We start from the raw sequence: 16,165 nt of genomic DNA on the forward strand, positions 1-16,165 counted from the left end.
GATTACTTTGTGGCGCACCGTAAGTTTCGCAACCATCTCGGAACCATTTATCTGTTCATGGTTTCTCATATTCTTTACCATGCTTGACGTTCTCGAACTTTATGAGCCCTCCCCGCATCTACCAGCGAATCTCGAAAAAAAAATGGTTGCTCGAGGACAAACCCGAGTATTAGTACAAATGACGGGTTCAACTTAAAAGTCTTAGGACACTCGATATGTCCCAAGACATTTAAGTTGGGCCCGTTACTGTCCCCTCTGATACCAACGAGCATGACTTCAGCGATCAGCGAGAAGTGCCACTTTACTATGAACCCAGTCGACAGCAACTTCTGAAGGCTGGGATTGAAGATAAGCATGAATAGAGTGCCTCTGAACACAGCTGCGCCAAGCCAACTACTAAAATCTTGCAGAGAAAATGGGGATTCTAGAAGAGACATACCGCTGGATCTCGTTGCCGTACGCATAGATCCATATTGCCACCTGAGTGTATGCCGTTCAGACTTCCTAATCTGATCATCGCATCCTTCAGTCGACGGCTGGCTTTGTTCTGATACCTACCCTAGCGCCGCTCGGGATAAGCGGCACACGTCAAAGATCAGCCAAATCCTATTGAGGGCGTGTGTAATACAACTATGCTCTTTGATATGCAAGCGTTGCACATACGGCTGAAGCATCAAAGCACTGTCTGTGTAAAACCAAAACAGCTTGTGATCAAGTTACATGTAAATCAGGATAGGGTGCGCACGAATAGATAGCGCGACGGAGGATAAGGCCATTGAGGAACCCTAGCTCAAGCTGTCAGATACATGACGGACGCCCGTTTGATAGCTTGAGTGAGGAGGACAGCAGACGACCCGTTCTGAGCGAGCACATTGGTGTTTTCGAGATCATTGTCCAGCTTTTAGAAGTAATCCATCGCTCCAGACGAGTGCGCCGTTTGCGCACATACCGCGTGGACTGTAAGTAGACGCGGGTCAGGCAGAGGAAATAGTTCGCCTCTGGGATTTGGCCTGGCCCCAAAGCAGACAGGGTATATACTGCGCAAGCCGCGGGTCAATGCCAAGAGCAAAACTCGGACTCAATAAACGTACCTCGTGCAGAGTGTCTGTCGGTTCAAGCTAGAACTCCAGCCCATCAAATTTTTGATACAACTCGCACCGCAATGTCAGAACGTTGGAAAGGTCGTGAGTCGTGCCGCACGCGTAAAACTTGGAGACAAGGCCCGCGATTCCAAGCGAATTCAAGATGGTCAATACGCTTGTCGCATGCTGCCCCTGTTGTGGCGTTCAGTCGAGAGCCTACGCAATCAGAAATGGAATGGCATCACGTACCCTCTGTCGTTGGGCCGGATCGTACAGATTGTTGTCTTCCGCCGACGCTTCGGACACTATATGACAACAGTGAGTAGAGGCCATCGTACTTTTCGACACCAGAACCGTACGCTTGAGATGGGGACTGTGGTAGAAGGATGACGCGTTGAAGTACTTTGACACCATGCAACGAAACCCATCACGAACTGAAGCCTGGGTATCAAGCATGTCTGTGAATCATGAACAACCAATAGAGCTTACTACCCACCTGCTCCTTCGCCGTTTCATAGTCATTTGCATACATATCCAGGCAAGAACTAACCAAATCTTGAGTGTCAAAAACTCGGCGAGATGAGTAGTCGTAAGGGCGGGGAATAGGGCCTTTTGAGCTTCGAACTGTTCGCCATTAGAACACGCGCAAAGCGTCAGGGACGAGACAGAGTGTACGCACACGCTCCGAGGAGGCACTCGTAGTACAGCCTGCCAACCTGGTAGACGACTTCGGATGGGTGTTTGCCCGGCGAGACAATCCCGAGGGCGATGCATTCAACACGTGCATTTCCCAGCAACCGTCTGTACTCGTGGAAATTGATCATTAGAAAGCCAACCACCTTGGCGTTCATGACGTACGACTTGTCGGCCAAGCTTGCAGACTGCAGCTTCACGGTCCTCATCAGCCATCTTTTGACGGAGGGCATCAACTTGTCCACGAAGCGTATCGCCGAACGCCTGAAGGATCAGAACTCTGCCTTTTCTTCGGCTGCCTAGTTCAGTGTGGTGGACGTCGATGGACGCAGATTGGACTTCAGCGACGTCGCGTTTGTCGAGGACAGTTTCCAAAGCGACTTACGCGTTCCCGACGCCGGGCTGCAGCGCATCATTTTACACTTAATTTGCTATCGAGAATATTTGACTTACCACCATCAGTCGTCTAGAGCAGCAATGTCTCCAGCGAGAGCGATCCAATTTCCATCAAGCCTCACCAGAGCCACTCGATGCTCTTCGGAAACGCGTACCCATCTACGAAGGAAGCCGCTCAGAGCGCCATGGTCAGAGTCTAGATTGGACTTGCCAGAGATGCCATTGAGCCACTTCTTAGCGAGTTGGAGAGTGCCGCAAGGCTGCAGATCCACTGAGCGCCGGAACCCCAGAGGTGAAAGGAGACTGACAAGAACCACTTTGACAACGGTACTGACTGCAGGACGACCTCGTGCTGGACAGCCTCAAGGCCATCTTGTTCCGCAGGCGGAACGCGCTCAGTGCCATTGGCATCTGCGGTGGTAGTGTCGGGCAACTCGGACATCGTCGCAGAATCAGCATACTCTTCAGATGCCGGACCAAAGAGAGGAGAACTTCGGACTCGACGTTAGGGATAGGTACGTGGATTGCTATTAAATCCACGGTCCGGCTGGTTTCGACGACCTACTAGCTCGAATTCAGATGGAGTCTTTAATTAGGTAGGAGTACTGTTTATTCACATATTTTTCTGCCTTTGGTATGAGATCCGCCTCGAACTGCGGATTTGTGGAAAGGTGGATTGCTGGTGACGATTATCCGGAATCACGACGCCGAGCTCGTCCTGTGAGACCATCCGGTGGTCGGTTAAAGAAGGCCTAACTCGCAGTTGACACACATCTAACCTGGGGGTGCGGGTCAGTTCAGAAAAAGGCCGTGGTGCTTTAGCGCGCGACGCGCAAGCGGCTCAGAAGAGCCGGGAGGAGAAGAAAACCTGTGTTTGATCGCCTCTCACTCGCATCGACAGCGATGTTGACACGATGCCTCCTCACGTAATTTTCATCTGTTCGTATCGTCCAAGATGACCAAGGAGATCTACGGCGGGGTTGTAGTACAAGCGCTTGCAAATCTTGTCCTCGCCCGACAACAGAGCGTGGCAAGCTCGAACAAACTTCTTCGTTTTTGTCGCATACCCCTTCGCCTTCACTTTTCGGATAGTGATACAGGAACCGTCTTATAAAGGTCCTTGAGCTGATGTTGCTCACCGAGGTCTTTGAATAGATCGGACCTCCTCCGGATGGGCAACCAAACTATCCGCTTCATGCTTTAAAGCATCTGCTCGCCATTCCTAGTTCTTGGATACAACTCCTTCGCGACGTATATGCTCTAGATGACCGCCAAAGTTTTGAAATGCTATGTGTGGTGATTGCCTTGGATCAAGCTGTCTGGGAAGTGGACGATACCACCTGGCACATTGTCTGGGAAAGCGGGTTTGTCTCCGTACTGGGAGGGTTGGTAATCGACGAATGCCTCTGCGGTTTCACCTGAGAGCAGCTTACGTCTCCAGGAGGCCAGGAGGCAGCGACAACAGTAGGCGGCCCTAACTCAAGTATGCACACCTGACTAACCTTTGCTCGCATCCCAGAGCTTTGTTGTTGTTGTTGTGCTGACACTGTTCTTGACCTCTCTCCTTCGATTGCTCCACTTCCCACGTTCTGGCGATCCCGAGTTCAAAAAGGTTCTAGATATTCTCCAAAATGGTGTCCTCAAGATCTACGACAAACTCTGGGACATCCGAACGCCCTTCTTGATCTCCGAGCTAGCCCGCTCGAGCTCGGGTCTCGGTGTACCTTCATTACATGAATGCTTGGATAAATTGGCTGGAGCAGCAACGAATCTTCTCGAAGAGCATAGGTGGGTCTTTGGCCCTTCTTAGTGAGGCCCTCCTACCGACGCTGGCATTCATAGACATGTCTTCATCACTCAGGCGAACTCTCGGATACCCCATGTATTGTTCTTCATTTGGATACACAACTCAAGTCAGCGGATACGGAGTGAAGCCCTCTCACGCTTTCCGATGATAACAGATCACCAGTCGTGGCCCGCGTTTTTTCGCTCGGTTGCAAATGGGTGTACCAGCCACGACCATATCACAAGGGCTATGCTACGGGATTTTAAAGATGAAGACATCGTCAATCAAAGTCTATTCTCTGTCACATCGATTTTATTACTGCGGCTTCCTACAGACAACAGCACATCCCTGCTGAAGGCTTCGTCTGAGCCACAGATCGAACTGCATAGTCTAGCCGCCGCTCGCCGTCAGCTATGCTTAGGGGACCGGACTGACATGTTACACATCAGCATTATAATGACAATACTGGGCTTCGTGACGTCTGTCGTGTTACATGATTTTACTTCTGTACTGTGTCGCTGACTTTCGGGCGTTCTAGGCGCGACGCGACAAGGCGACCTATGTCTGACACACATGTGTATGGATTCCTCGGTTTGCTATGCCGTTGCTGTATGCTCCATATAGAGATCGATGAGCACGGGCTTGAAAGACTCGGTACGTACAGAATCACTAGCACAATGTATATCCAGCTGACGTCGCTTGCAGAGCAGCTAATTCATCTCGTTAGCTCCTGTCTTTTACGACTTCGTCAGGTCGACCAGGAAGACAACAATCGGAAGGTAGTAACCATACGGCGCCACACGCTCAAAGCCTGGCAGGCGACAACAAACGAGCTCAATCGCAGCCGGCTTGTGCAGCGGGACAGGGCCTGGAAGCGCTTCTCGCTCTTGTGGCAAAGGGTGGGAACTCTCATCCCGCCGGTGCCAGACCTTGAGGCGGAGGAAGCCGTGTTCGATGTGCTGCAGTGGTGCGGGTGGAGCGAATGTCTGTGCAATGTCCACAAACCTGCGCACAGAATGAGAGTATGCAAGGGCTGCTGGGTCGTTGCTTACTGCGGTGCCGAGTGCCAAAAGAAGTATGTGCTATGACGTGTTGTCCTCACGTTTTGATTCTGACTCTGTCGTGTTTTAGTGACTGGGAGAAAGGTGGGCATCGGAAGCATTGCCAGAAGCAGCCTGAGCAACGACAGAATTCCTAAGGCTGATTGTCGCCCACCTTCGCTCTGAGAGGCCGAGACATGTCATTCCTGGTTTGCCCAGTCCGAAGCGCGGTGGCCGAAGGTGATTGTGCTCGTAAATCAGGCGTAGTGATGGTGCTGTGGACTGAAAGCTGCGCATGGCGCCATGATTGTTTGCTGCGAGTGCTCAAGGCCTAGGATTAGTCAACCCCTTTGAAGATACGCCTAAACTCCTCCCAGACGTAATGCGGCACTGGGTTCGGCTTCTACTTACTCGGACATGACTGTGCGCTGACCCATGTGCCGGTGGCTGGCGTTTGCTTCATCGCGACTCTGGATGATGCTATACAATTAAACATTATTTTGATAAATCGGATGGTGACATGGTCCTCGACGCATGAGAAGGCAGCTCATGCTGCGACAACTTACAGAACAGACTCTGTTGACTGATGCAGAGGTTGGCGAAGTGATGAGGCATACTTAAGAGTGCCTCACTGCTCGAGCTCATAGCTCTCAAGCCCTGACGCTGCATAGTCTACCACTCTGTCCACCACAACCCAAATCACTAGTGGTACTACCTCTCGAATCGGACTCCGGATGAAGTCACCCATGACTCAGAGGTGGACCGTGCGCGATTCGTCCGAATCGATGTCTGGTGTTCGATACCGAGTAGAGACCGCAAATGAACCACAACTTGGACATCTTCGACGTACTTCAAGCCTGATATATGGAGTTGGTCACTTGAAGGCTACTCAAAGTGGGTAAATGGCTTGAAATAACCATCACTGGACGCTTTACACGAGGAAAATGTGTTTTGCATCAGCTGCAGAACGCGACTGTTGCGTTTATACCTCCGTATAACCTTAGGAGTTCAGCTTCCGACCACTTCCGACCGCTTTGTGGCGTACTCTGAAAGATCCTGGGTCACTGCTTTACCCATTGTCTTCACCACGTCCGGTATTTTGCAGCTATAAAATGACCTGAAGTCCAGCCATCACGTGCCGCTGCTTCCGGATGAAATCTCACACCTTTGCTCGAGGGTCTATTCGAGTCTGAGGGGTGATATAAACCTTGGGCTGATCGTTGAGCTTTCTTATCTCATCGAGCACGACTTCGACGAGGAACACACTCTGCCGACTCGATTACACTCAGCCTCTGGAGGCGAGACGATCTCCATGAGAATCCAAGACCGAAGGTACTGAGAACGGCTTAATGCCGCTTTCCTACCGCTAGCAAAACTCATCGCATTAAATCCCGTAAGGGTTACTATTGCATGGCACGATTCTGAAGCAAGAAGGTATCAGACGAAGTATGGCGCCTGTCCTGTGGTGTATTTCTAAGTGACTTATGTAAGAGCTCAAGCCCACCGCCTTAACTACTTGATCAAGCTCAAGCTTAATAAGCCAACTAGTACTGAAGGCTTCGTATGACGAGAGCTGTAGACCTAGTCGAGATCGCCAAGGATACGCCTGGACTTTCTTCGAACACAACGCTATGCGCGAGAAGCAACGGGCTCGGCTACCGCTTTCTCGGACATTGCTGCTGCGCCATACACGTGCCCGTGGCTAGCGTTTGCCTCATAGCGCCTCGAAATTGTGCTATGTGATTGGGCATTGTTTCGACAAGTTGGCGGCATAGCTCTCAGTGTTTGAGAAGGCGGCTTGTATTGATGGCTTACAGAGCAGACTCTGCTGACTGATCTTTCCGCAGAGTGGTGAGACTACTATATATACGAGTCTCAGAACTGCTCCTGGCTCCCCAGCTTCACCGTCTCAACGTCATATCACTCGCATCTACAGCTTCAGCTAGTACAGCCCCTCGACAAACTTCAATCAATCAGTATGACTGTCGCAGTTCTCGCTCCTCATGACGTCCCCACCAGTCTGAACTATTACACTCCTGACCCAACGTCCGACGAGACGCCCTACCAGTATGTTTACGATCCCCCAGCCGGGAAGAAGAGCAACAACATCGGTGCAGAGCCACACGACGTCGTCATTCGCGATGCCCGCGGCAAGGAGAAAGAGTACGGCCTCTCTCTCGACACGTCCGGCTTCCAGTTCGTCGATCACGTGAGCCAGGAGAAGGAGTTCGACGACGAGGAGAGGATTCAGACCGCATACTACAAGGAGGTAGAGGAGCTGCTAAAGAAGGAGGTTGGTGCGAAGAGGGTCTTTGTCTTCGACCACACCATTCGTCGCAAGCCGGACCATCCTAACCCAGAGGGCAAGCTCATTCGTGGCCCAGTCGTGAGTTGCACTGCGCTTTACGAGCCCGCTTGCGTACTGATTTCGTCTGCAGGAGCGTGTTCACATCGACCAGACTTTCGACGCCTCCGTCGCGCGTGTCCACCGCCACCTCGGCGAGGACGCTGAACGCCTCCTGAAGGGGCGCGTTCGCATCATCAACGTCTGGCGTCCCATCCACCACCCAGTGGCGCACAAGCCGCTTGCAGTCTCGGACTGGCGCCACCTTGACACCGAACACGATCTTGTCCCCATCCGCTTCATCTATCCTGACCGAGTTGGAGGTATGTGTCACTTTTGCGCACTCTCATATCTTGGCTCATGAGTCTCCGTGTTGCAGGCACCTTCTCCGTCCGCTACAACCCGGACCACAAGTGGTACTATCTCTCCAACCAGACTCCGGAAGAGGTCACCCTCATCAAGTGCTACGACTCGGAGGAGAACCGGGCGCGTCTTACTCCGCACACCGCGTTCCTGGACAAGACTAGTCCGAAGGATGCGCCCCACCGGGAGAGCATTGAGATTAGGTGCTTGGTGTTCGATACCGAGTAGAGGCTAAGCACGAGCGATTCACAACTTGGATGTGCTCGGGTGTACTTCTAGCTTGTATCCTGTTAACTGTGTGTTGCGTGGTACTGGAACATTGAATTTAATCAGCATGTTTGCATCGAGACGGAAACTCGAAGTTGGGAGTGGGAAGAAAGGCGTCGGCACTGAAGTACTCGAGGTCCGGCGCTTACCTGTCCGAGACATGGGCCCGGGAGAAGTGCGTTCTGCGCAGGAGTTCGAAGTTCTGGAACGCCACCATGCTCGCCGTAAGTCTTTCTTTCCAACTACTTTATAGCTTATCCTAGATTGCTTCTCCGTCTAGTATAATCTCACATAGGCTTTGTTCAGGCTGAAGCGCTGATCTCTCAAGGCTTTTGGACGAGCCGGCACCTTCTCGTCCAGCTGGCATACATCCTCCCCCCCTCCAGTCCAACGGCTATTCAAGGACTTATTCGAGTGGACGAACGTTCTAGTCACCCTGAATGAGCATGATGACCTGCACTTGCGCGTCTCGTGTACACAACAACGAAGTGTAGACGCCGCTCTAGGAAGCCAACTTCACGGTACAGGTTATAGACATCATCCTGAACGACTACTTCTATAGCTACAGCAAGGAAGACCTCATCTTTTCGAAGGATCGAAGAAGACTTCGTCACGGTGAACCATCCCCGAACTTAGGCCGTCAGGCATACTGATACTTCCCCTGCGCCATATTGAACGGTTGCTAGAAATCCTCCGAAAGTGCATACATTGCTCCTCTGTCAACTTTGGGCAATTAGGACGCTGTCCTCGGACTTCGTAGCAACCTGCGAGGTATCGCCGAATCCCACGGAGATGATTTTTCGCGGGAGCCTTACACAGAGCGTGCACATGATAGATGTCATGATGGAGAGAGCCGAGTACGGTTTCGCTATGACACCTCGCAGAGCGCTCAGCCTATTCATCACGCAGCAGGAGATCCACAAATCACTCGGAAAATTCACGTTTTTCTCACCTGGGTTCTGAACGAGGACGAGGGCATGAGGGACCAGGCCCTACTGTCCATGACGGCTCTATTCGTCCTGACGAGAATTACTCGAAATTTTACGATCAGGTTGCCAGCGGTTCTACCCAGAGAGGACCAGCTCTGTCATTCGCAGAGACCTGAAGGGAGAGGCGACTGTCGACCGGCCGCTCTGTTCGGGCAATGTCACCAGCTTCTTTCTGCGCAGAGACAAATCGTCACGCACCGGGACGCCTCTGCAACGGCGAATACTCTGGGCCAGCCTGGCTGCGGTGAGACGTCAACGGTGCTCCGAGAGTTTGGACATCGAACACCACGGAGACACATACGTCATGGAATCCGCGTACCTCAGATGAGCCACCTTCTCGTCATACACCGACGACCGTCAATTCACCTGCATTCGAGGAGTGGCGAAACTACAGCTGGACGTTCTACCCCATGTCTCAGCGGCGCAGGTGCACGCGCACCTCGGTCACATCGCCACATGTCTCGTTCCCTGCTCCCTTCGTGGAGGGGAAGGACTGCCGCTCAGGGTCCGACACACTTCTGCTCTCTTTTTCGTCTTGCAGGGCGCTCATCGCGCTGGCACTCAACGAGCCCGATGGGCCGGTGCGGTAGGCGACCCCGGCGGCACCGTCTCGCCAGTTCAGTCGACGCGACGATCGTCGCGATGCCAGCCCTGGCTGGCTGTGGCCGGCTTGGCGGCACACGGTGATACTGTGGAGGGCGATAGGACCTCTGGTCCTCATGCCAGACGACGGCGGCATTCGCGCTTCTGTACCTGTGCGGCTGGCGGGAGTATCTGTGCAGTGAGCACGAGCCCGCGCACCGGTTCAAGGGGGACCAAGGGTGCTGGGTCGTCGCGCGTTGTGGTTGTCGATGGATATGTGTGTAGGTTCTTCGTCGGCAGTGATGTTAACACTGATAACAGATACAACGTTTGGTAGAACTAAGGCAACCACAAGGTAGTCTATGCTCGGAGTTTTTTGAATTGTGCGGTAGTACATACCTCCACACGTTTATGAGAGTGCTCCGCGTAACATCCACTCACCTGTCTGATGCCAAATGACTTAAAGGACCGAGCGCGCCACTCGTCTTCGAGAAAGTCAAGGAGGCGCATAAACAGCTGTCGTGCACTGCTCTCGGGTATATTCGCAAAGTGTTTATCCAGCTCATGCCCTGTTGGCACGGCAGGGGCGCACTGTATGAGTACATCAGCGAGCAGAGCACGTCCTGTGTTGGAAAGGGTCGCTTACCTTGTCCCTCACGAACCAGCGTGATGATCAGGAGGCGTGCCTTACTTTCCTGTTACGGCCTACCCTGTTCGAGTAACACATGCAACTGTCAAGAGCAAGCATGACCATTTCATCACTAGGCAAGGTAAATCGTCAAGGCCACTGGCAACCGGACAGCAAACTGAGATCATGCTCGGTGCAGGATTGGTGCGAGTGTTTGAACGCTTTACGAAGACGCTTTTACCCCTGCGTTTCTACCAGCCGTAGTAACAGTGGAGGCAAAAGATTCTCCGAGGCGTTTTGTGACACGTAGCATGGCGGAAGGACGACCACGAGCGGTTACGTGCTTGGTCGTCCGTCGCCAAGGAATTGGCAAGAACCGCGAAGAAAATTCCTGGGCGAGCCGCCCTGCCCGTTTATGTCGAGCGCATCAACCAGAATTGTGTGTGTTGCGCTCCGGCCCCTCTTTGTCATGGGCAGCGCGCGGTTAACCTCGCGCAAGGCACAGGCAGTATGGCAGGGGTAATGGGAATATCGGCCCTCGGTACCGTGCCACAAAGCCCCAGGAAGCAGTGCTGGCCTTCCATATGGGAAGCACCGGGGATCACCAGGCCGAAGTAACACAGAGTGTCGAGACGAGCTGTGGAAGGGTCTCGTGGCAGGTTCCAGACGCAGAGCAGTGCTGAAGGTTTTGGCGACTGTAATTCGTTTACCGCTGGGTCGATGAACGTGGCCGCTTGCCGATGGATGGACCTGCGCGACAGCAAAGCCTAGCTTGCGCCATTGTCGTTCACGAGGCATCCTGAGTGGACGAGGGTGCACCGGAGAACAGTAGAGTGCAGGCGGCAGCAGGGCCTGGACTGCCTGGCGCCCATCGCCAGGCGCATGTAGAGCGCCTCGATGGCATCCAGGAAGCACAAGATGGCTGAGATTATTCCTGACAAAGTTCAATATGTTGTGTGGGGTACTGGGGCGAAAGCTGCGTAAACAAGACGTACAAGTGTCATGTCAATTGATCATTGGATGCGGAACCTTGTAGGAAAGTGACCTGAAGCGCGTCTTGGGTCGTTACGGCGGGCGTGATGGTGGTCAGGAGGTTGTGCGACGGGTTCCCGCACGACACGAAAAAATCGCTCAGAGGATGTCCGCTTTTCGCGATTGGATGGAGGGTGTTTGAGCTGGTGGGCAAGTTCCGCAAGCACGGGAATGAGAGGATCCGGTTTGGCGAGTTCGCGTGCGCGTCTGCAGCGCGGAGGGCGCGTCGACGACCAGGCCGGTCTGACCGCCAGCTTGTGTCTTGGTGAGACCCCTAAACGCACCCGCCTGACCTTTGCCGTCATGCTCTCCAAGCCTGCCGCCTGCGTCGCTGAAATGGTGTGGAGCGGGACGTGACGACATGTGACAAAGGGGCCAGATCGAGGCGGGCAAGATCACGTTTGTGACTGAGGGGCTCCTCCATGAGGGTGTCACCGTCACAGCCTTCGGGACACCGAGCGGGTGTTCTAAGCCCCCACGTGGCGAGATTGGTTCCCACTTTTCCCCGGCTCTGGCGTTGCTGGTCAAATGAAACCCCCATGCAACCTCGACGCACCGGCTCGTCATCCTTTTATTCCTCGCTCTCATCCTCTCCTGTTCCTACTCGCAGATCCTGAGGCGCATACACCCACCTCGTTTCTCATCTCTCGCTGCGCCCTTCATCGCCCATCCAACCCCTAGCGCGCCGCCATGGTGAAGAGCTGCCTCAAGACCACCCCTCCGTATACTCCGCTGCTCGACAGCGCCGCCGCGTCGCCCAGCGGATCAGGCAGCAGATCCCCCGCAACATGCAACGGCCAGGTCCCTGCGCTGCGAAAATACGTGTCCTTCTGCCAGGACGAAGAGTACTTCCAGGCCGATGATTGGGACCGGACGCCTGCCCCCGTGGCCCCCAAGTTATCTTACCAGTGCGTGCATCTTTCTGCTCCTCGTTCCCCATCCATCGCTTCCTATCCGATCTATCGTGTGACGGGTCGTTGTGTGGCGGAGAGGCTGGGCGCAAACCGAGTCACTTTGTTGGACTACCGCTTTCGGTAATCATGCGTATTCCAGCCTCCTTCTCCTCTCGCGCAAACTCCGAGACCTCCTTTGGAGCTCTCGATGGTGCTCTCTGCGATGTGCGCCATCGGCGCCGGGCCCGTCGGTCTTCACCTCCTAGTCTGTGGGCGGCGTGCAGTCACGAGCTAGCACCAGGCCATTTATATGGCATCGCCCAGGGCTGTCCGTCAATCTTGATCATCGTTTCTACCGACCTTCCACAACTCTAACACTGTGTCCATAACAGGGAGATCCTCGAGCTCAAGCAGATCCTGAAGTCCCTTCCCCGTGCGCCATCATGCAGTAGTCGCCAACCATTCTCGACGACCTCGATACCGCGTTCGGCATCGCCCCCTGGACAATCATCGTCGACCAAGCCTGTGTTCCCCATATCGCGCTTCGCCACTGCCCCTTCACTTACACCGTCGAAGTGGAAGAATCGGGACGATTCGGCGTCGTCTGTCGACCCACAGATCCTGCCATATCTCGATTCTGTTCCTATACGTTTGCTCCCTCTGCTCCCTCCCTCAGAAGAGCCGTCCCAACCTAGCACGCCAGCGCAGTGCTCTACGTCTGACTCATCGGAGCTCACTGAGACCACTGCCACCCCAGCTAAGCCGCCGCGGCCGCCGCAGTCGCCATCAGCGTCCGCGCCTCCGGCGTGCGGTGTAAATATTGCATCGTCGGCTGCTCCTTCAAATATCCTCTCCTTCGACACGACGCCCCCTGCATCTCCTATCCCTGCTCCTCAGCATACCCCTACGAAGCGCAGACCGAACTTACCGAACTTCGCCTTTGTCCCTTTGTTGCCTGTGCGGGAAGAGTTTAAGGCCCCTGCTGAAATCGCTGCTCCTCCTCCTCCGCCCCCGGCAAGGAGATTCAACATGACATTCGTCCCTCTACTCCCTCCAGAAGATCTCCCGAAAGTTTCGCAGGAGTCGTTGTCAGATACTTCGAGTACTTTCGACGCGCCTGCGGAGCTGACACCTCAGAACGAGACCCCGCCAGAAGATGATCTGCAGCATTCCGAGCACGACCTTATCAGCTCGCCGCCGTCGTCATACATGCCGCTGAACATTCATCGGTCGTGCATGTCAACGCCGTCCTTGTGCTCCGCTAGCGATACAGACACTGAGAGCGAAACGCCCAGTGTGAGCAGTCCATGCCCGTCCTCGCCTGCAGAGAGCGACCTCGCTCACTATTTCGAGTCGCACGCGACGCTGGAGCCTCACGCCGAGGCCTTCGACAGCGAGCTCCATCCTCATAACTTGACGTCGAGCCACAACCCGTACTTTCCCGCGATCCCGGTGTGTCCCGGCCTGATGCAAAACGCGCTAGTGGAAGCTCCGGTGGTCACGAAGATGAAACTCCAGGCCCTGCCAAGTCCTGCGCTTCAACCGCCTTCGCCTTTGTGCCTTGATGGCAGTGAAGAGGCTGAGGGGGTGGCGCTGGCAGGAGCGGGAGTTGTCTCCAGTGGGTCCTCAGCACGGGCCCCTACCGGTATGGCCAAGCGGCTGTTCATCCAGCGGCCATCCTCGCTGTCATCGCTATCATCGCGCACCCGGCAGCAAGAGACCCTGAACGCCGTCTCGGAGAGCCTCAGCGCGATCGCGACACTTGTCACGCCGTTGCCGTCGCCTGCACCCGAGACCCCCGAGTTCACCATCGAGACGATGCGCGCGCCGTCGTACGTCCAGGTACCCTCGAACTGGCGACGCGTGCCGCCGCTCGCTATCGAGAACGAAGGCATCCTAGAGCCGAGCATCCGGAGGAGAGAACTCTAGAAAGAAGACATTTGCTCTTACTGTTCCTCCTGCCATCATACACCGAAAGTAGATTAGCATCATTCGTGCATATTATTTTTCTCACATTGTATACGCCTCGTAGTGACCTATTGCATAACTCATCCAATTCATCCTACGTTTTTGTGGTCCTATCTCGCCTTGCCTCGCATATACACATATGCCTGTCACATCCTCCCCCCTTCCCTTTCTGCATTCCACAACATTCGTCTTTCCCCTCCTGCACATCGCCCCGTCTACCCACACGCCATCCCTCCTTGTCTCACGTCCATCCGTCCCCTGCATGTCTAACCATATCGTGTCAATTGCTCCGTACATGCGCTGCTGGATCCTCGTTCGTTCGATGCTCGCTCTATCTCTTATCCACCATCATTCCCCTGCATTTTCTTCCAGATTTCTTGTCGCCCGCGCCGTTGGCGTGCTCGCCTCTTTTCGTAATCGTCTGTCGGGTAGCCTTCAACTGCACCCGGCGGATACTTTTTCCTACACCTCGGATCTCGAGGCCTACGTTACACGGACCTGCTCTACTCGCCGTGCCTCGTCGTGCCTTCTGCTTCCCGTGGGAGGGGGGAGGGGGGTTTGGTCTTGCGCGGTTAATTATGTTACGACCTCCGTACTACACGCGGTAGATGTGTGGGACGATATCTTATTCGTTATGTAATGAAAGCTTATAGTGCTGGCAATGCGGCAAGAACGTGGTGATGTGTGCATGCTGCAACAATTTTCAAGGCATCTAGTCAGATACTGCGAAGCAAAAGCCTAAGTAGTGGGCGCTTATCGCTTGCTGCGAACCACCACGGCGTTGTGGCGTCGTCCTGCATGTTCGCGTTGCCGTAAGTGTGAGAGCTGGCTGATATGTTGGTTTTCTTCAGATAGCCTGCGGCGTTTGTTGGTGCTGGTCAGCCCGAGTGCTCGTCCGTATAAAATCCCTCCGCCGTCGCACCGGAGGAAGCTTCCGATGGATACCGAGACGGATACGAGGTCGCAACGTCGCTCATTTTCAGGGACGCACTGCCGTTCAGATTAACCTACATCAACTGCTATCAGTTTACGATCTCTCATTGGACGGTATATCAGGTTCTTAGCGTCCTTTCGAGTTTCTGCTGCTCAGCCGTCCTAAGTAAGATCCCTACCACATTACGTAACCAAGCGCCGGGGTTGACCTTTTTTACTTCGTGAGCACGGTCGATGAAAAAAGTTTCAAGGCATCACTATGATGAGGCAAGGGAAAGATGAGAATACCTTCTCATACTAGCCCGCCGCTAAAGCTCTGGACGCTCGACCCCCTGTGACGACATTTTGGAACTTTTACGGCAGATTCACTTTGCGGCGCCTCGCCATGCCCGTCGCCTGAAAATATCCAAGTGCTCCGGTGCGTGCTTCGCGGGACGAGACTTCGCTGACGCACGTAGATCACGATAAATTCGCCTTTCGCGCGCGGCGTGAGACCGTGCGCCTCTGTCTTCAGCTAAACTAGTGGCGCTCGGCCGCCATGTCCGAAGCCTCTACAATTCCCCAGAGCAGGCGCGAAGGCCCCAGCACGAGACGCGGCGCGGCGCGGGCAGCGTGCGCTATCTCGCAATGGGGCCATCCGATAGCGGCCCTTGCGTCCCTTTGCGTTCCCTTGCGTTCCCACCTTCCCGTGTGCGCGCGACGGACGCCCGAGCGAGCGGAGCGCGACGCGGGTCACGAGTCACGCCACCACGACGAGCCTGTCACTCCGAGGAGATGACAGCTCGCGGGCGCGTGCCGTGGCAGCAGCTCTCAGGATGCCCTCTTCCTCTCCCTTCCGTCTCGTCCCATCAACTCCCGCATGCGGGCGCGCCTCCCAGTCTGGCACCTTCTAGGCGTCATGTATCATGCGCCGCCAGCCCCAGAATTTTTTTTTTTCAGGTGCTTGGAGTCCGTGTCGGGCCTCTCACGCCTCATGAAAGGCGAGCTCTCCCCGTTTTGTCTGAGTGTTGTTCCAGAGGGGCGCTCGCGCTGCGAAACCTCTCACGCGGAGCACGCCACCTCTAGAAGGAGCGGAACTTAACGCTGCACACTACGGAGCAGTCGCTGGTGTGTATGTGCTCGTTTTGTTCGACATTTTCAACGCGTCTCACCTCAATGGGCCCCATCTT

The 16,165-nt window shown here is 54.5% G+C and overlaps 5 protein-coding genes across 5 annotated transcripts; 4 read left to right on the forward strand and 1 right to left on the reverse strand.

Annotated features, from left to right (window-relative positions):
• The first annotated feature begins 337 nt into the window (after positions 1 to 337).
• On the forward strand, positions 338 to 540 carry PHACADRAFT_264649 (uncharacterized protein). The gene has a single exon (XM_007401236.1). It carries the CDS (start codon positions 355 to 357, stop codon positions 511 to 513), a length of 159 nt encoding a protein of 52 aa, XP_007401298.1. The 5' UTR covers positions 338 to 354; the 3' UTR covers positions 514 to 540.
• Positions 541 to 1,118: 578 nt separating this feature from the next.
• PHACADRAFT_32948 (uncharacterized protein) lies at positions 1,119 to 2,008 on the reverse strand (the record flags this gene model as incomplete). The annotated part of the gene is made up of 5 exons (XM_007401042.1): positions 1,119 to 1,274; positions 1,332 to 1,387; positions 1,421 to 1,523; positions 1,579 to 1,706; positions 1,762 to 2,008. 5 exons carry the CDS (start codon positions 2,006 to 2,008, stop codon positions 1,119 to 1,121), a joined length of 690 nt encoding a protein of 229 aa, XP_007401104.1.
• Positions 2,009 to 4,634: 2,626 nt separating this feature from the next.
• PHACADRAFT_105693 (uncharacterized protein) lies at positions 4,635 to 5,045 on the forward strand (the record flags this gene model as incomplete). The annotated part of the gene is made up of 1 exon (XM_007401237.1): positions 4,635 to 5,045. One exon carries the CDS (start codon positions 4,635 to 4,637, stop codon positions 5,043 to 5,045), a length of 411 nt encoding a protein of 136 aa, XP_007401299.1.
• A 1,760-nt stretch (positions 5,046 to 6,805) lies between these two features.
• Positions 6,806 to 8,056, forward strand: PHACADRAFT_264655 (uncharacterized protein). The gene is made up of 3 exons (XM_007401238.1): positions 6,806 to 7,383; positions 7,436 to 7,657; positions 7,714 to 8,056. The coding sequence occupies exons 1-3, from the start codon at positions 6,976 to 6,978 to the stop codon at positions 7,930 to 7,932; spliced, it is 849 nt and encodes a 282-aa protein (XP_007401300.1). The 5' UTR covers positions 6,806 to 6,975; the 3' UTR covers positions 7,933 to 8,056.
• Positions 8,057 to 11,743: 3,687 nt separating this feature from the next.
• Positions 11,744 to 14,607, forward strand: PHACADRAFT_264657 (uncharacterized protein). Its single transcript, XM_007401239.1, has 2 exons — positions 11,744 to 12,110; positions 12,488 to 14,607. The coding sequence occupies exons 1-2, from the start codon at positions 11,893 to 11,895 to the stop codon at positions 14,022 to 14,024; spliced, it is 1,755 nt and encodes a 584-aa protein (XP_007401301.1). The 5' UTR covers positions 11,744 to 11,892; the 3' UTR covers positions 14,025 to 14,607.
• Positions 14,608 to 16,165: the final 1,558 nt, after the last annotated feature.

This window comes from Phanerochaete carnosa (genome assembly GCF_000300595.1).
Source record: "Phanerochaete carnosa HHB-10118-sp unplaced genomic scaffold PHACAscaffold_12, whole genome shotgun sequence".
NCBI classification, from domain to species: Eukaryota; Fungi; Basidiomycota; class Agaricomycetes; order Polyporales; family Phanerochaetaceae; genus Phanerochaete; species Phanerochaete carnosa.

What these genes read in the sequence shown, in the direction of transcription:
- PHACADRAFT_264649 (XM_007401236.1), top strand. Translation starts at nt 355, where the DNA reads ATGAATAGAGTGCCTCTGAACACAGCTGCGCCAAGCCAACTACTAAAA.
- PHACADRAFT_264657 (XM_007401239.1), top strand. Translation starts at nt 11,893, where the DNA reads ATGGTGAAGAGCTGCCTCAAGACCACCCCTCCGTATACTCCGCTGCTC. An exon ending in GCCCCCAAGTTATCTTACCA is followed by an intron (nt 12,111 to 12,487) that starts GTGCGTGCATCT and finishes TGTCCATAACAG; the next exon opens with GGAGATCCTCGAGCTCAAGC.
- PHACADRAFT_264655 (XM_007401238.1), top strand. Translation starts at nt 6,976, where the DNA reads ATGACTGTCGCAGTTCTCGCTCCTCATGACGTCCCCACCAGTCTGAAC. An exon ending in AGCTCATTCGTGGCCCAGTC is followed by an intron (nt 7,384 to 7,435) that starts GTGAGTTGCACT and finishes TTTCGTCTGCAG; the next exon opens with GAGCGTGTTCACATCGACCA. An exon ending in GCTTCATCTATCCTGACCGA is followed by an intron (nt 7,658 to 7,713) that starts GTTGGAGGTATG and finishes ATGAGTCTCCGT; the next exon opens with GTTGCAGGCACCTTCTCCGT.